General features: G+C 41.5%; 1 protein-coding gene across 1 annotated transcript in view; it reads left to right on the top strand.

Annotated features, from left to right (window-relative positions):
- Positions 1-3317: 3317 nt before the first annotated feature.
- LOC117512200 (LHFPL tetraspan subfamily member 4 protein-like) overlaps positions 3318-18397 on the top strand; it is a 114587-nt gene continuing 99507 nt past the window's right edge. The window contains exon 1 of the mRNA XM_034172190.1: positions 3318-4547. Within this exon, the coding sequence (XP_034028081.1) occupies positions 4139-4547 (409 nt within the window). The 5' untranslated portion in view covers positions 3318-4138. The remainder of the gene's footprint in view (positions 4548-18397) is intronic.

Genomic DNA, 18397 nt, shown 5'->3' with positions numbered 1-18397 from the left:
CTGGACTATTGTAATTCATTATTATCAGGTTGTCCTAAAAGTTCCCTAAAAAGCCTTCAGTTAATTCAAAATGCTGCAGCTAGAGTACTGACGGGGACTAGAAGGAGAGAGCATATCTCACCCATATTGGCCTCTCTTCATTGGCTTCCTGTTAATTCTAGAATAGAATTTAAAATTCTTCTTCTTACTTATAAGGTTTTGAATAATCAGGTCCCATCTTATCTTAGGGACCTCGTAGTACCATATCACCCCAATAGAGCGCTTCGCTCTCAGACTGCAGGCTTACTTGTAGTTCCTAGGGTTTGTAAGAGTAGAATGGGAGGCAGAGCCTTCAGCTTTCAGGCTCCTCTCCTGTGGAACCAGCTCCCAATTCAGATCAGGGAGACAGACACCCTCTCTACTTTTAAGATTAGGCTTAAAACTTTCCTTTTTGCTAAAGCTTATAGTTAGGGCTGGATCAGGTGACCCTGAACCATCCCTTAGTTATGCTGCTATAGACGTAGACTGCTGGGGGGTTCCCATGATGCACTGTTTCTTTCTCTTTTTGCTCTGTATGCACCACTCTGCATTTAATCATTAGTGATCGATCTCTGCTCCCCTCCACAGCATGTCTTTTTCCTGGTTCTCTCCCTCAGCCCCAACCAGTCCCAGCAGAAGACTGCCCCTCCCTGAGCCTGGTTCTGCTGGAGGTTTCTTCCTGTTAAAAGGGAGTTTTTCCTTCCCACTGTAGCCAAGTGCTTGCTCACAGGGGGTTGTTTTGACCGTTGGGGTTTTACATAATTATTGTATGGCCTTGCCTTACAATATAAAGCGCTTTGGGGCAACTGTTTGTTGTGATTTGGCGCTATATAAAAAAATTGATTGATTGATTGACTTTCATCCTGGCTGGTGTGGCTGTTTCATTTTATTTATTTTATTTGAAATTTTCCCGGAGATCGCTCTGTAAAAGTGGCGCCACATGTGGGTTTAAGAGCAGTCTTTAATATTAATATCTTTTATATGACGGGAGCGTAAGAAGCTCTTACTTTCACCCCTCATTATTTCCCATCTTTAACTTAACTTCATATTGAAATTAACTGAGGATCAGACTAGTATGTCGTGTCGTGGCAGACTTCTATCTTGCTTCACAACATCTGGACTGGGTCAAACAAATTCATAATTATATAATAGACTAGTCTATTATATAAATAGTGTGATTCTCTTCTGTATTTGTTTTGACAAAAGGTGGCTGTACAAATGTGGGACTGAATCTGAATGAACATACGAGGTCTGTTAGACAAGTATCGGACCTTTTTATTTTTTTTTTCAAAAACCTGATGGATTTGAATCACGTGTGCTTGCATGAGCAAACCTTGAACCTTCGTGCGCATGCGTGAACTTTTTCACGCCTGTCGATTGCATCATTTTCTGGTAAGCAGCCTTTGTGTGAGGTGTGTGACGTGCGCTCAGCAGATTTTCATTTCAAGGAAAAAGACGGAACGACTGGAGCAGCGCCGCATCAAATTTTGCCAGAAACTGGGCGACAGCCAGGTGGAAACCATTCGGATTATTCAGACGGCTTTCTGTGACTTTTCAGTCGTGTGACTATCCTAGAAATTGTGGAAGAGGTGGGCATGTCACAGCATGTCCTGTGAGACTTCAACACGGAGGCGCTTTTGCTCCGCCATTAGCAGCAGCATGAATTTCACAGACACTCTTTTCATGGCCAAATCTTCTGTCACAGTGGAATGTACCGAAAAAGTGCTGATGTCCACCTCTTCTGCAATTTCTCGGACAGTCACACGACGGTCCCGTCTCATCACAGCGTTCGCTTTGGAATGATCTGGTCATTTCAGCATGTTGATGGCCGACCAGAGCGTGACTCGCTCTCCACCATTGTGCGGACGTCTTTAAACCCGTAGTACCACTCCTTAATCTGTGTGATGCCCATAGGATCGTCACCGAAAATTTGATGCAGCGCTGCTCCAGTCGTTCCGTCTTTTTCCTTGGAATGAAAAAACGCCGAGCGCACGACACACACCTCACACAAAGGCTACTTACCAGGAAATGATGCAATCGACAGGCGTGAAAAAGTTCACACATGCGCACAAAGGTTCAAGGTTTGCTCATGCAAGCACACGTGATTCAAATCCATCAGATTTTTGAAAAAAATAAAAAGGTCCAATACTTTTCTAACAGACCTCGTAAGAGCACCGTAAAGCACGGAAAATGCAGATTTATGGTGAAACACTCTTGAAAAATAGATCATACCAACTGATTTCTATTTATTCCTGGTTGTTAGACGCACTCTGGCAACAGCCAGTGAATGAGTGGATCGCCCTGGTCCTCCATCGAGTGAGTAAAAGGTAAATGGACTCCATCAGACTCCATCTGCATCAGACGCTCAAAGTGCTTTGCAGTAATACCTCACATTCACCCCGATGTCTGGGTGCTGCCATACAAGATAGTCATTACACACTGGGAGCAATAGGGGATTGAGGACCTTGCCCAAGGGCCCTTAGTGATTTTCCAGTCAGGTGGGGATTTGAACTGAGGACCTTCTGGTCTCAAGCCCAACACCTTAACCACTAGACCATCAGCTCCCCACCTCTCCCCGAGTAAATAGAAATCAATGACTTGGACCCTCTGTGGCCCCTTAATGGCCCCTGGCTTATAAAAATCCTAGATACACCACTGTGTTCTTGAATTGTCAAAAAACAGCCACAAAATCTGCAGGTTAACCAAAGACCCTTTGAGAAAAGCATCACCCAAAGTATGAATGATCAGGAATACGTGTAATATATGACTTTAATATCACAGCAACATTCTCTCTCACTGGGATCAACATGGATCCTTTAAAAATATGTATTTACTTATTGTTAAACACACCTCGATGGTTTCACAAAAGCTCATTATTCATGCAAATGTGTGCTGATATTTGAATCCATATTCAAGGTGAAGAGAGGCGGACACGCGCTTTGATGCAAATGCCACGTCCGCGCACGTGAACGCGCTTCATCGCTGTCATCAGTACAACATCAGCATCTTCCGAGTGGCGTGTACAGAGAGAGAGAGAGAGAGAGAGAGAGAGAGAGGAGAGAGAGAGAGAGAGAGAGAGAGAGAGAGAGAGAGAGAGAGAGAGAGAGAGAGAGAGAGAGAGAGAGAGAGAGAGAGAGAGAGAGAGAGAGAGAGAGAGAGAGAGAGAGAGAGAGAGAGAGAGAGAGAGAGAGAGAGAGAGAGAGAGAGAGAGAGAGAGGAGAGAGAGAGAGAGGAGAGAGAGAGAGAGAGAGAGAGGAGAGAGAGAGAGAGAGAGAGAGAGAGAGAGAGAGAGAGAGAGAGAGGAGAGAGAGAGAGGAGAGAGAGAGAGAGAGAGAGAGAGAGAGAGAGAGAGAGAGAGAGAGAGAGAGAGATTCTACGGCACAAACCGTGATGATAATGGAGTCGAGCAGAAGGAGGATGTCTGATCTGCGAGGAAGGACTGTCGATATTTGACAGAAAGGCTCGTCGAAAGCTCTTCCTCGCTCCTGATCGCGCTCGGATTTCCACATGCTGCGTGAACATCCACGCTGAAGCCGAGCCAGAGGAAGGGGATCACCCCACGGATGCCACGGAAGGTAATAACGGGGCTCACCGCGCGCGCTATAGGCGACAAGACGCATCACATCCGTTGGATGGACATAAAGAACATAACGCGCACAGCTTTGGACTGATGGATGAGGATGAAAAACAGCTTTAATCACCCCCCCCAACCCGACGACTGTGAATCCCGTTTGGATGGATTTTCATTTTTCTTGGTGGTGTAGCCCCACAAGAAAAACGCGCCTCAGCAATGTTGAATCACTGGTGTTGGTTAATTATTCATTAGTGGCACCAATGGGTAGGATATGATTTTTCATTGCTTCAATGTAGCATTTTCACCCATTCATTTCTGCAATGTTTGGTGAGATCATGTATTTGCATAGTGTGGTTATGTAGGCCTCTAGCAGCCACACATGAAATAGCCAAAGCCAGTCGATATTAAAAAAAAAAGAAAGGAAAGGAAAAGAAAGCAGAGCTGGAGGCGCACGTGGGCCTTATTATTTTAATTTTTTTTTTTTCTAATTAAAAGGAACTAAAAAAAAGAAGAAAAAAAAGAAAGGTGGAAAGTGAGAAACCAAACATGTTGCCTTCCCAAGAAGCCTCCAAGATCTACCACGACAATTATATGCGCAACTACCGAGCCATCGGGGTGCTGTGGGCCATCTTCACCATCTGCTTCGCCATCGTCAACGTGGTGGTGTTCATCCAGCCCTACTGGATCGGCGACAGCGTCAACACGCCGCAGGCCGGATACTTCGGCCTCTTCCACTACTGCGTGGGCAGCGAGCCGTCGCCCAGCCGGGAGCTCACCTGTGTGGGCAGCTTCTCCGACTTCAGCTCCATCCCGTCCGGAGCCTTCAAGGCGGCCTCGGTGTTCGTGCTGCTGTCCATGGTGCTGACCCTCAGCTGCATCGCCTGCATGGCGCTCTTCTTCTTCTGCAACACCTCCACCGTTTACAAGACCTGCGCCTGGATGCAACTGCTGTGCGGTAGGAAGACAAAAAAAAAAAGAAAGAAAGGAAGGAAATAACTGCGTGAAAAATCAAAGCCATCAAAGCATTCTGTGTGATTAGGAAGAAGTGCATGTGATCATTGTCTGTTTCCCTCATCCGCCTGATCATGCATGATTTGTTTTTTGTTTTTTTGTCAGATTTGTGAAAATCTGCTGGTGCAGATCACAACTCCTTAAGAGCAGTAAGAGGTTCGAAACCCACGTTAGATTTGTCAGAATCAGACTATAGCAGTGATGCTAGGGAGTGGTCCACAGTGATGGTTTGCAGCAAGGGTTAAAGGGGTCATATTATGCACCTTTTCAGCAAGTTCATAAAGCTCACCAGGTATTAAAGGGGTCCTCCCTTTTGAAATTTTCCAAAATGTACTTTGTTTTGGCATTTACTTATGTTAAAATAGCTTGATTGCTGTGATATATCATAAAATGTGCTGGTAGAGTGTTTATTTTGGGAGCATTCCAGGGGAAATAAGAGTTTACACTTCAAGCTCTTGCAGATAACATTATGAAAGAATCGCATGTGCACATGTACAAGGTTTGAAGTTCATTGTATTCCATGGAAGCTGGGAACGGAATTTCCAACTTTCAACTTGGGAAAAAAGAAAGTAGAAGAGGGTCTAATAAAAACTATATAGAACACCAAAAACATTAGTCATCCCATTGACTTGTGTTGGTAAACCAAGTAAAACCATTGTAATGATAAGTAATGGTTAGCTTCATAATTCACACAGCAAACCTGTCTGAGTTTAAAGCAGATATGCAGAGAAAGTTTACTGTGAAATTTGGCCAGATTGTATCTGCTGTTCTTCTCAACTCGATCTCTGATCACTAATGTTTACTGGCCTTGTTTGTCACTTCCTTTACACTTTTCCTTTTTGTTTTACAGTTAAGCACTATTTTCCTTTCACCTGTATTGCATTTCATTGTCTGCATTTGCTACCAGTTACACAACAATATATGAATTTCAATGGGTTTGGTAGAGGGCCCGCCCAAGGAAACCATTCATTTTTGTTGTGACCCTGCATCCAGAATTTTTTTTTTTTACTTTCATCACTATTGTGCGATACAGTGTGTCCAGAAAGTATTCATAGCATTGCACTTTTCCACAGTTTTTTTTTTATGTTACAACCTTATTCCAGAATGGATGAAATTAAATTTTTCCTCAAAATTCTAAACACAATACCCCATAATGACAATATGAAAATAATGTTTTGCTATTTTTGCACATTTATTTATAAAATAAACTAAGAAAACACATGTACTTAAGTATTCGCAGCTTTTGCCATAAAGCTTAAAATTGAGCTTGAGTGCTTTCTGTTTCCATTGATCATCCTTAAGATGTTTCTACAGCTTAACTGGAGTCCACCTGAGGTAAATTCAATTGATTGGACATGATTTGGAAAGGTACACACCTGCCTACATATAAGGTCCCACAGTTGACAGTGCATGTTTGAGCACAAACCAAGTATGAAGTCAAAGGAAGTGTCTGTAGACCTCTGAGGCAGGATTGTCTCATGGCACAAATCTGGGGAACTGTAGAGAAACACTTTTGCTGCGTTGAAGGTTCCAGTGAGCACAGTGGCCTCCATTATCTGTATATGGAAGAATTTTGCATCCAGCATGACGCCTCCTAGAGTGGGCCGCCCATCTAAATTGAGTGATTGGGGAAGAAAGGCCTCACTCATGGAGATGACCAAGAATCAGATGGTTATGCTATCAAAGCACCAGCATTCCTCTGTGGAGGAAGGACAACCATCTCTGCAGCAATCCATCAATCAGGCCTGTATGGTAGAGTGGCCAGACAGAAGCGACTCCTTCATAAAAAGGACATGGCAACCTGCCTGGAGTTTGCCAAAAGGCACCTGAAGGACTCTAAAACCACGAGAAACAAAATTCTCTGGTCTGATGAGACCAGAGAATTTTGGTGTGAATGTCAGGCGTTGTGTTTGGGGGAAACCAGACACCATTCCTATAATGAGACATGGTAGTGGCAGCATCATGCTGCAGGGATGTTTTTCAGCAGCAGGAACTGGGAGACTAGTCAGGACTGAGGGAAAGAAGATTGCAGCAATGTACAGAGACATCCTGGATGAAAACCTGCTCCAGAGCACTCTTGACCTCAGACTGGGGCGAGTGTTCATCTTTCAGCAGGGAAATGACCATAAGCACACAACCAAGTTATCGAAAGAGTGGCTTCAGGACTACTCTGTGAATGTCCTTGAGTGGCCCAGCCAGAGCCCAGACCTGAATGTGATTGAACATCTCTGGAGAGACCTGAAAATGGCTGTGCACCGATGCTCCCTATCCAACCGGCTGAAGCTTGAGAGGTACTACAAAGACGAATGGGCAAAACTGTCCAAAGATAGGTGTGCCAAGCTTGTGGCATCCTATTCAAAACTTGAGGCTGTAATTGCTGCCAGAGATGCATCAACAAAGTATTGAGCAAAGGGTGTGAATACTTATGTACATGTGATTTCTTAGTTTTTCATTTTTAATACATTTGCAAAAAAAAAAAAAAACTTTTCATGTTGTCATTATGGGGTGTTGTTAGTAGAATTTTGAGGGGAAAATATAAATTTTCTCAATTTTGAAGGAGGATGTAACATAACAAAATGTGGAGAAAGTAAAGCGCTATGAATACTTTCCAGATGCATTGCATACATAGATAGACAGATAGACAGCAAAATCACCAGTGTTAATTTAACACTGCCAACGCAAATTTTACACATGATTTTTCTGTGTAGATAGACAGATAGATTTTGTGTACCCTAACCTATTCTAGGTTACCAAAAAAACAGGTCCAGAAAAGACTGTAGAATAACTGAGTGAAGGTTCTATGCCTTCAATCTGAACCTCATTTCTGTAGGCAATAATGGCCATCAAACACCAATTAGGTGTAGCGTCCAATCTGCCAGAATGCCTTCCATTTTACCTGGTCATCATATAGGGTTGTCCACTCAATATCTTCCAATGATGACCTTCTAGTATTTCACTTAAGTTGTCCATCCACCTCTTCATTGGTCTTTCTCTGTCTCTTTGTGGTAGGTCGACACTTAAGCCACCTTGCCTGGGTCCTTACACCCAAAGTTTCATGTACATAGGTTTCAAACCTTACAAGAACAAAAAGGTTTGCTTCTAATAAGTGGCATGCATGGTCTAAGAGCTCTGCTGTTTGTTGTAGAACAATTCATAAGATCAATTATTATCAGCTGGTCTTGCTTTCATAACAATCATCGAGGCAAGCTTCATAGATGGTTATATAATCAAGAAATTATCTTAAAAGGTTGTGTGAAATTCAGTGAGCAGGTGAGAGAGGCACTGGATGGAGGAGGAGCAGTGTTGGACAACTGGAAAAGGACTGCAGATGTGGTGACAGAGACAGCTAGGAAGGGACTGGGTGTGATATCTGGACAGAAGAACGAAGACAAAGAGAGTTAGTGGTGGAAGGAAGATATCCAGGAAAGCATAAGGAGAAAGAGGCTGACGAAAAAGTTTTGGGATAGACAGAGAGGTGAAGAAAGTTGACAGGAGTACAAGGCGATGTGGTGTAAGGCAAAAAGAGAAGTAGCAAAAGCTAAGGAAAAATTATTTAGCCAGCTGTACAAGAAGTTGAATAGTAAGGAAGGAGAAAAGGACTTGCAAGGTGGAGGGAAAATTTTGAGGAGCTGATGAATGAAGAAAATGAGAGAGAGAAAAGGCTGGTGATGTGGCGAGAGTAAATTAGAAAGTACAAGGGATAAGTAAGGATGAAATGAGGGCAGCTATAAAGAGGATGAAAAGTGGAAAGGCAGTTGGTCCGGATAACATTCCAGTGGAGGCATGAAAATGTCTCAGGGAGATAGCAGTGGAGTTTCTAACCAGATTGTTTGATAAAATCTTTGAAAGTGAGAGGATGCCCGAGAAGTGGAGATGTAGTGTGCTGTTTTCTATTTTTAAAAACAAGGGTGATGTGCAGAGCTGCAGTAATTACAGAGGCATAAAGTTGATCAGCTACAGCATGAAGTTATGGGAAAGAGTATTAGAAGCTAGGCTTAGAAAACAGGTGCAGAGCTGCAAGCAGTAATATGGTTTCATGCTGAGAAAGAGCACTACAATGCAGTATTTGCTCTGAATACTGATGGAGAAGTATAGAGAGGTCCAGAAGGAGTTACATTGTGTGTTTGTGGATTTAGAGAAAGCTTATGACAGGGTGCCAAGAGAAGAGTTGTGGTATTGTATGAGGAAGTCTGGCGTGGCAGAGAAGTATGTGAGTGTAGTGCAGGACATGTACAAGGATAGTGTGACAGCAGTGAGATTCCCAGTAGGAATGACAGACTCATTCAAGGTGGAGGTGGGATTACACCAAGGATCAGCTCTGAGTTCTTTCTTGTTCACAATGGCGATGGACAGGTTGACAGAAGAGATCAAAAAGGGGTCTCCATGGAGTATGATGTTTTCAGATGACATTGTGATCTGTAGTGAGAGTAGAAAGCAGGTTGAGTCTAGTCTGGAGAGGTAGAGATATGCTATGGAGAGAAGGGAATGAAACTCAGTAGAAGCAAGACTGAGCTGAAAGAATACGAATAAGATCTTGAAAAATAATCTGATTGGCTTGTTTTACAGATATATCATCTTTAAACTGCATTTAGAACATAGTTTGCTTTTGATCTGGTCCTTTCTGTGTGGAATATGTATGTTATCCCCATATCCCCATATGTATGTTCCCCTCTTGGTGCTCTGGCTTTCTCAAACCTCCAGAGACGTGCAGATTTGGTGAATTGATGACTCCAAATTGACTGTATGTGTGAGCGAGAGTGTGAATGTGTTTGTCTGTCTCTATGTATGTGGCCGTGTAGGAGACTGGCAATCTGTCGCAGGTGCATGGGCGCAATTTGGTGGGGGATAGGGGGGACATGTCTCCCCCACCTTTTCAACCACGGGGGGACAGAATATGGTATGTCCACCCCACCTTCTGACATATATGTGTGTACTTGAAACATGCTATGCCAGTCTTATGTGCAAACCATGACAGTCTTATGTGCAAAACCATGTCAGAATAGTATCTTTGTTTCTGCAGTTTGTATTTTTAGCAGCATTGACTTGTTTACATCTGTTTCTTGTTTGTCACATTCGGAATTTTCTGGGACTGCATTTGCCCAGATTTGAAACCAAAAATAGTTGCCTCTAGGGACTATCAATGGACCATATGCTAATTTACTAAATTCTGAAAGTTAGAAAAGGAAATCAGAAAAGCTATCTGGGACCTCAGAAAGCCCATCTGCAATTATTGCTTGATCTCCAAAATCAGTCTATGCAAGCGAAATTATGTTCAGTATGAGTGTTGTCATTAGTGCTACTTCGAAAATTAAATTCATGATAAGTATTTTATCCTAAACTTATGATCTGTTGTTTTTTCAAACTTATGCAAAAACAAATCTTGAGAAAAAAAATACAGTATGCGATAATTAATAATTATTAAGAGCCTGTTCATTCATATTTATGAATACATTTTACCACATTGCAGTTGTTTTTTTTTTTTAATGAAAACTCAAACTATCATTCTTTTGAGTTCTACACATGTAGTGAAACCTTATGTACACCAGGATGTTAATAAAATCATTGCTGGCTATTCTCAGAATAAAGTACTTATATCCACAGTTTCAAATTGCATAAGTCAAATGGTGTCCACTTTATGGTCTTCTCAAAACATTAAAATTACTGTTCTGAATGCTCAGAATGCATCTGAGCTTATCTAGAAACCGTTGGCTTCTGGGGGACTAATGCAGCCCCCAGACCCCCGGCCTATGGGCTTTTGCCCTGCGGGCCAATTTCTAGTTCTACATTGCGCCCTTGCGCAGGTGTACCCTGCCTCTCACTCACTGGCCATTGGGATATGCTCCAGCCCCCACTCACCCCCAATGAATATCTAAAAGAATACTAACAAATGTTTGTGTATTGGTTTTTTATGTCAATTCAAATTTTTCAAGAAAATAGGCCTCACATTCTGACTGATATTTGAATGGCATCAGTCTTGATCACAATGCAGAAGTGTGATCATCTTCTGCATCCTCCTCCTCTGTTTCTAATCAGCATGAGAGGCACCGCTGGCTGACAAGGCTTCAGACAGTGAGCTGTTCCCTGTTTTCATTCTTCCTGCCAATATTTAGTTTGATTAATGGCTTGCAGAAAGATCCAGATTCAGTTCTTGTTAACACATAGAAATTAGAATAGAGTCAAATCTATACTTGTGTTATTGTGCCTGATCCGTGCTGATTGCACAGCACCAAACCTTTTTTCAGTGTACTCGGCAGAACAGAGGACAGAGTGGGCAGATGTGCATGTGAAAAAGAACAATAGGAAAAGGGGGAAAAGTGCTGATCTGTGTGTGTCTCTCTCCTTTTCTCATTCAGCACTCTGACTGTTTCTGTACAGAAAACTGGCTCCCACACTATTTCACTTGGCCTATTTATCATGTTGATCAGCTTATATAGAAGATGGGTATACACAGGAGGCTCGTGAGAAATGTACATAGGAAATCAATTATTTATTGCAAAAGTTTGGCATGCCTTTGGTACAAAGGTAAACCCTGATAAATAAAACCAGTCAGAATGAATGCATCATTTTATAAACCAGTTTGATAAGTCTCATGGTGCATTTCACACAATATGAGACGAAACATTAGGTGCCATATTTTGTGCATATTCGTATGAATTTCCCAACTCAATCTTACGCCAAGTTTGTGATGGCATCATGAAAAGTGATTTAATATATTAGTCTGTGATATCATTACAAAAATGTAACACATTTTGTGATGATATTGGTTATGGTTAGGGTTACAAATAGTGACTGAAAGTTCACCATGTACACACATTTGCTTTTTGATGGTTTTGGGTTTGATTATTATTAATAATAATAATAAATATAATTTTCTGTTTTCACTTGGATAAAATGACATCTTGGTGTCAGTGATGTCATCACCGCCTCCCAGTGGAAAATGAATGGGATATGTGTGAATTCTGCATACCCACATAAAAAATGATATGTACAAAAATAAATGCGCACCACATTTTCATATGTTTTACAACTACTTTTTCATGTGAAAACACTGTGTCAAAAAGGCTCCAAAGTGATTTCTCATTAGAAACAGAATCAGAATCGTCCACATCCATGATAATGCAACAACGCATTGTTTCCTGCATGTGAAAGGAAGTCACCAATATCTCAAATCATCTTCAGCAAACTGTAATCCACCCACAAACCCAAGAGACGAAACATCATTAATCCAATCGACCTATAATCATCCATCCACACAGCAAAATCAGATCTTCCTTTACATATTCCAGGAAGCTCTGGAATATCACCAGTGATGGTTGTGGATTGATATTCATGCAAAACCTAAAGCTGTAAAAGGCATTAAAGGGGTCATTTATTGCAAAAATAGTCTTCATATGACATTTACATTTGGTTTGGGTTTCATGTCAAACATCCCCAGAGTCTCAGCATTCTTATTGTGCATTAGAGATGCACAGGTCAGTGGCTATATCTGCAGACACTGCAGATAATCAGTTGGTTTGGGAGGATCAAGTTTATATATATATATATATATATATACGAGGGCTGTCCGTAAAGTATAGGTCCTTTTTATTTTTTTCTAAAACTATATGGATTTCATTCATATGTTTTTACGTCAGACATGCTTGAACCCTCGTGCGCATGCGTGAGTTTTTCCATGCCTGTCGGTGACGTCATTCGCCTGTAAGCACTCCTTGTGGGAGGAGTCGTCCAGCCCCTCGTCGGAATTCCTTTGTCTGAGAAGTTGCTGAGAGACTGGCGCTTTGTTTGATCAAAATTTTTTCTAAACCTGTGAGACACATCGAAGTGGACACGGTTCGAAAAATTAAGCTGGTCTTCAGTGAAAATTTTAACAGCTGATGAGAGATTTTGAGGTGATTCTGTCGCTTTAAGGACTTTTCACGGTGCGAGACGTCGCGCAGCGCTCTCAGGCAGCGTCATCAGCCTGTTTCAAGCTTAAAACCTCCACATTTCAGGCTCTGTTGATCCAGGACGTCGTGAGAGAACAGAGAAGTTTCAGAAGAAGTCGGTTTCAGCATTTTATCCGGATATTCCACTGTTAAAGGAGATTTTTTTAATGAAAGACGTGCAGGCAGATTGCAGCGTCGGCTCGCAGCCGCCGCGACGCTCCGCCACAGGAAAAACACCTCTGTTGGAAGCCTTGAGGATAAGTTGGAACATCTCCAGCTGATAAACAATTTATCATATACTCACTCCACTGAAAGCCATCAAAAGCCGCCTGGATTTTACAAATGGTTATCAACACGTCTTTCATTAAAAAAATCTCCTTTAACAGTGGAATATCCGGATAAAATGCTGAAACCGACTTCTTCTGAAACTTCTCTGTTCTCTCACGACGTCCTGGATCAATAGAGCCTGAAATGTGGAGGTTTTAAGCTTGAAACAGGCTGATGACGCTGCCTGAGAGCGCAGCGCGACGTCTCGCACCGTGAAAAGTCCTTAAAGCGACAGAATCACCTCAAAATCTCTCATCAGCTGTTAAAATTTTCACTGAAAACCAGCTTAATTTTTCGAACCATGTCCACTTCGATGTGTCTCACAGGTTTAGAAAAAAGTTTGATCAAACAAAGCGCCAGTCTCTCAGCAACTTCTCAGACAAAGGAATTCCGACGAGGGGTTGGACGACTCCTCCCACAAGGAGTGCTCACAGGCGAATGACGTCACCGACAGGCGTGGAAAAACTCACGCATGCGCACGAGGGTGCAAGCATGTCTGACGTAAAAACATATGAATGAAATCCATATAGTTTTTGAAAAAAATAAAAAGGACCTATACTTTACGGACAGCCCTCGTATATATATATATAAATAAAACATTCTGAGTAACAGTGGGCGTGGCATGGGCTATACCCCCACAGTGTTGAGGTGCATTCGAAAACATCGGACAGCATTCTCAGAGCAGTCTAAAAAGTCAGGCACAGTCGGGTATGCATACTTTGTGCATGTTCAAAACAGTTGTGTAGTCGAGGTGGAACTACTATCGAACGGCAGTCAAAGTGCCATCTGACAGCAGTCTGACTGCAATCTGTGGTCTAACCAATTGGACGGCGTGAAAACAGCATTTGTGACATTCTAATTGCGTTTGGCATGTGTCTGCCATGTCGTATGGTAGCCAAGAGTCCCGAATGTGTCTGAATGCACCACGAGTGCGCTTTGAGTGCTGCTGGATTAAATTCTGCAGAAGCACAATCATACAGCTTGTACAATGGGGTAAAACGTATTTAGTCAGTCCCTGATTGTGCAAGTTCTCCTACTTAGAAAGATGAGAGAGGTCTGTAATTTTCAACATAGGTACACTTCAGCTGTGAGAGACAAAATGAGAAAAAAAAATCCGGGAAGTCACACTCGTAAATTATGGTGGAAAATAAGTATTTGGTCAATAACAAAAATTCAAGTCAATACTTTGTAACATAATCTTTGTTGGCAATGACAGAGGTCAAACGTTTCCTGTAAGTCTTCACCAGGTTTGCACACACTGTAGCAGGTATTTTGGCCCATTCATCCATGCAGATCTCCTCCAGTGATGTTTTGGGGCTGTCGCTGGCCAACAAGGACTTTCAACTCCCTTAAAAAATTTTCTATGGGGTTGACGGCTGGAGACTGGCTCGGCCACTCCAGGACCTTGAACTGCTTTTTACGAGCCTGAGCGGTGTGTTTGAGATCATTGTCATGCTGGAAGACCCAGCTACGTTGCATCTTCAATGCTCTCACTAAAGGAAGGAGGCTTTGGCTTAAAATCTCACAATACATGGCGACATTCCTTCTTCCCTTAACACAGATCAGTCGTCCTGTCCCCTTTGCAGAAAAACAGCCCCAAAGCATGATGTTTCCACCCCCATGCTTCACAGTAGATGTGGTGTTCTTGGAATGCAACTCAGAATTCTTATTCCTCCAAACACGACGAGTTGCGTTTTTACCAAAATGGTCTATTTTGGTTTCATGTGATCACATGATATTCTCCCAGTCCTGTTCTCGATCATCCATATGCTCTCTGGCAAACTGTTTGAAGCATAGGTACTTTAATTTTAACATGCATTAATTTATGTCTCAATTTAATTAATCAGTCTTGGGTCTGAAAGTCTGAATTCTACGATACTTTTGACCAAAGGTTTCCTTCTGAACACCAAATGAACCTCAGCAGAAATATTTACAGTTTATTTACAATTATACAAGAAATGAACAGTTTAATGGCATTTTGTGCACAGTGATTAAATAAGTTAATTTATGGACACAATTTGCTTAACTCATGAGACGTGAAAGAAAGAGAGATAAAGCTTAAAGCTAAGTAAATAAATCTGATTAGAATTTAGTGATGACATTTGAAGCCAATTAATTTTAGGAAAAGTATTAAACAAACATATGAATATGTTTAAAAAGAAGAAGAAGAAGAAGAAGAAGACACTTTGTATCCATTGACAACAAACCCTTTTTCTGGAACCTTGAACCGGGTCACTTAGCTAGTTCATTGAGAAGATGGTTCGGATGGCCCGTCCATCTGTTGTTGATGTAGGCTCTTTGCAGCATGCTCACTTGGGTCAGGGGTTAACTCAGTGGTCTCCCCGGGTGATCCCAAAGGCTTGTGTCGGCTGGCTTTACCGACAGGATGGCTGCTTACAGTCAGGTCATCAGCTTGCTGGACCCCAGAGGTGTAAGGTCTTTGTTTCTGGTAGCTTTTAAAAAGTTTGTTGGAGCCAGTTTAAAAGTCTTTGTGAATTTATGAAAAAAGTTAAAACTTTAAAAGCATTGGAAAATTAGCCGACAGAAAAAGAAAGTCACTTTTCTGTAAATTCGCTATTATTTTGAAAAGTTCAGATCAGACGTTCTCTTAAAACTTCGAAAGACTTGATGCACCTTAAAGCGTCAGGTTAAAATTCTCAAAAATTGAGACAAGAATAAAACAAAGAATGAATGCCATGTGGTAGCTTCAGTTAGGTTAGCTTAGCATGGGGCCTGGTTGACCCAAAAATAATTAAGCATTTTAAAGCAAGGAAGAGTTGCAGAGCGCTCCAAGAGAGAGTTAGGAAAAAGGCAAGAGAGCAAGCAGAAACTCTGTTCCAACTTTTAAAGTGGGACTGACGTCACCAAACTCCACCCATTTAGGGTAACTTCACAGAAAACTTCATCTCCAAAGGGCAGACACAAATGATTCAACTATTTAAACACATTAGCTATTTTGGTATACTATTGTTTTAAGACACGCGAATGGATACACATTATTAATCGTTACTTAAACACTCCATTTGGTCAAAACAGAATATTTCACCATCAATATATTGATAATGCAGAAAGATCATGCTTAAACACACATCAGTTACAAGGAACACATGTCAGTAAAATGGAATGATTATATGCAAAGCATTTTGTTTGATTAATCAATACAAACAACATTAGAAGTTTTATATATGAATAAAAGAATACTGATCTAATTATTTTTATTTTAAACAAAAGGTCTTTTCCTTTGCTTAGACCTAAAGATAAAAGCTGATTGTCAAGACTCAAAGTTTATAGCCATGTGTTATCATGGGAGATGGTCCTCTGGCAGTGTGGAGAGGTTCTGGCCTTGGGTGAAGTCATAAAATTTGGGTTCTCCTGGCCTGGAGAAGCTCAGATTCTGACGTGAAGCCATTATAATGTCATGTAATTCATAGTGACCGAAATGTAACCGTTAAAAAGGCAAGGGTTCCCTTTGAAGAACTTTGACTTACAGTTATGTTTTGCTGTGAAGCCCAGTGTTGGCCCATGGGGGGATGTCTCCATCTTATCTCTAGATCACCAGATGACATAGGAATTTTCCAACTGGGAGTGAAACAGTCTCTCTCTGCAGTTCAAAACTCAGGTTTTTGTTGAGACAGCATTTATGTATTTATTTAATTAGGGTGAATCGAGGCCATGGGCTACAGCTTCCTGAAGAAGAAGTTACAGGTCTGTAAGAGCCATAAGTCTTGCTTGTTTGTGGGTGACCAAATACTTATTTTCCACCATAATTTACAAATAAATTCTTTAAAAATTCTACAATGTGATTTTCTGGATTTTTTTTTCATTTTGTCTTTCATAATTGAAGTGTACCTATGTTGAAAATTACAGACCTCTCTCATCTTCCTAAGTAGGAGAACATACACAATCAGGGGCTGACTAAATACTTTTTGGCCCCTCTGTAAGTGCATTCTTATTGGTCTTACTGCAATCTGACAGCTGTACAGGTACTCTTACTATTTTCCAAGTACATTTGTACTGCGTTCGACTAATGTGCACGCCATATGCATGAATCCATTGGGGCACGTCATAGCGCAGTCTGGATGTTCGGACGGCTGTCCTCTGCAATTCTTACTCCCTCCCAGAAGTGGCACAAATACTGTTTTTTTTGTTTGTTTTCACATTCTGCCTGATTCGGCTTGGCTCATGCTCATTTGTACTAAGTGTGATGGGATTTAATGTTTGTTTGTCTACACAGTTGCAGAGTCTGTTTCAGCCACATTCGATCAAATGTTACTGAAAAATGTGTGTCAGTGATGTGGCACTGGGTGAAAATCAGTCACAGAGTATGTCCTGGACATGTTCAAAAGGAAAGGGAAGAGAGAGAGTGAAGTCTAATCATCAGTGGTGGGCACAGTTCCAATAATCCGATAACTATCGAAGATAATGTTTTCATTATCGGATTATCTTTTTAGATAACTTTAAAAACCATTATCGGACTAATTATCTTCCGATAAATTTTTGTCCGATAATTTTTAGACCATTAACATGGTAAACAAAGCTGAACAGCTACAAACATTTATAAAATTTAAAATCAGTTGAGCACCTACCTGTTAAATATTTTGTAGCATATGTGTAGTTCTACCCTCTGCAAACAGAGGAGAGCTGTTTCTAGAAGAAACCACTCTATTCTCTGCAGTCAAAGAAGAACTGGTAACACACACAAAAAAAACCCTCTTTTTTTAACCCCATACTGATACGTGGGTAATATCACCCAAGTCATCCAGAGGCATACATTTTTAACTTATGGTTCAAATTTTAACCAAACTAATTTCGGACAAGTTATTTAAATTAAAGTCACGTCTGAAGTTTTCTAAAGTGAAAATATCAGATATACGAGGTCTATTAGAAAAGTATCAGACCTTATTATTTTTTTCAAAAACCATATGGATTTGAATCACTTGTGATTACATCAGACATGCTTGAACCCTCGTGGGCATGCAAGAGTTTTTTCACGCCTGTCAGTTACGTCATTCGCCTGTGGGCAGTCTTTGAGTGAGGAGTGGCCCACCCCCTCGTCGATTTTTTCATTGTTTAGGAATGGCTCAGAGACTGCTGCTTTGTTTGATCAAAATTTTTTCAAAAACTGTAAGGCACAACTGAGTGGACACCATTCGATAAATTCAGTTGGTTTTCGGTAAAAATTTTAACAGCAGATGAGAGATTTTGGTCTGTAAGTGTCGCTTTAAGGACGGCCCACAGCGCCTGACGGCGATCTGCGCTCCGAGGCGGCGGCGTCTCGCTGTTTCAAGCTGAAAACTTCCACATTTCAGGCTCTGTTCACCCAGGTCGTCGTCAGAGAACAGAGAAGTTTCAGAAGAAGTCAGCATGAGGAGTTTATGCGGACATTCCACTGTTTTTTTATTTTTTTTTGCCAGCTTGCACTCGACTGAGACGGACGCACTTTTCTCTTCTCCCTCCCTCCTTATCTTTCCTGCTTCTGTGGCGTGTTGTCTGTGAGGCTGCAGCTTTGCTCTTCTGGAAACGACAAAAATGGATCTGTTAA

Source organism: Thalassophryne amazonica, chromosome 6, assembly GCF_902500255.1.
Source record: "Thalassophryne amazonica chromosome 6, fThaAma1.1, whole genome shotgun sequence".
NCBI lineage: Eukaryota > Metazoa > Chordata > Actinopteri > Batrachoidiformes > Batrachoididae > Thalassophryne > Thalassophryne amazonica.
This window is presented reverse-complemented; position numbering and strand designations above follow the sequence as displayed.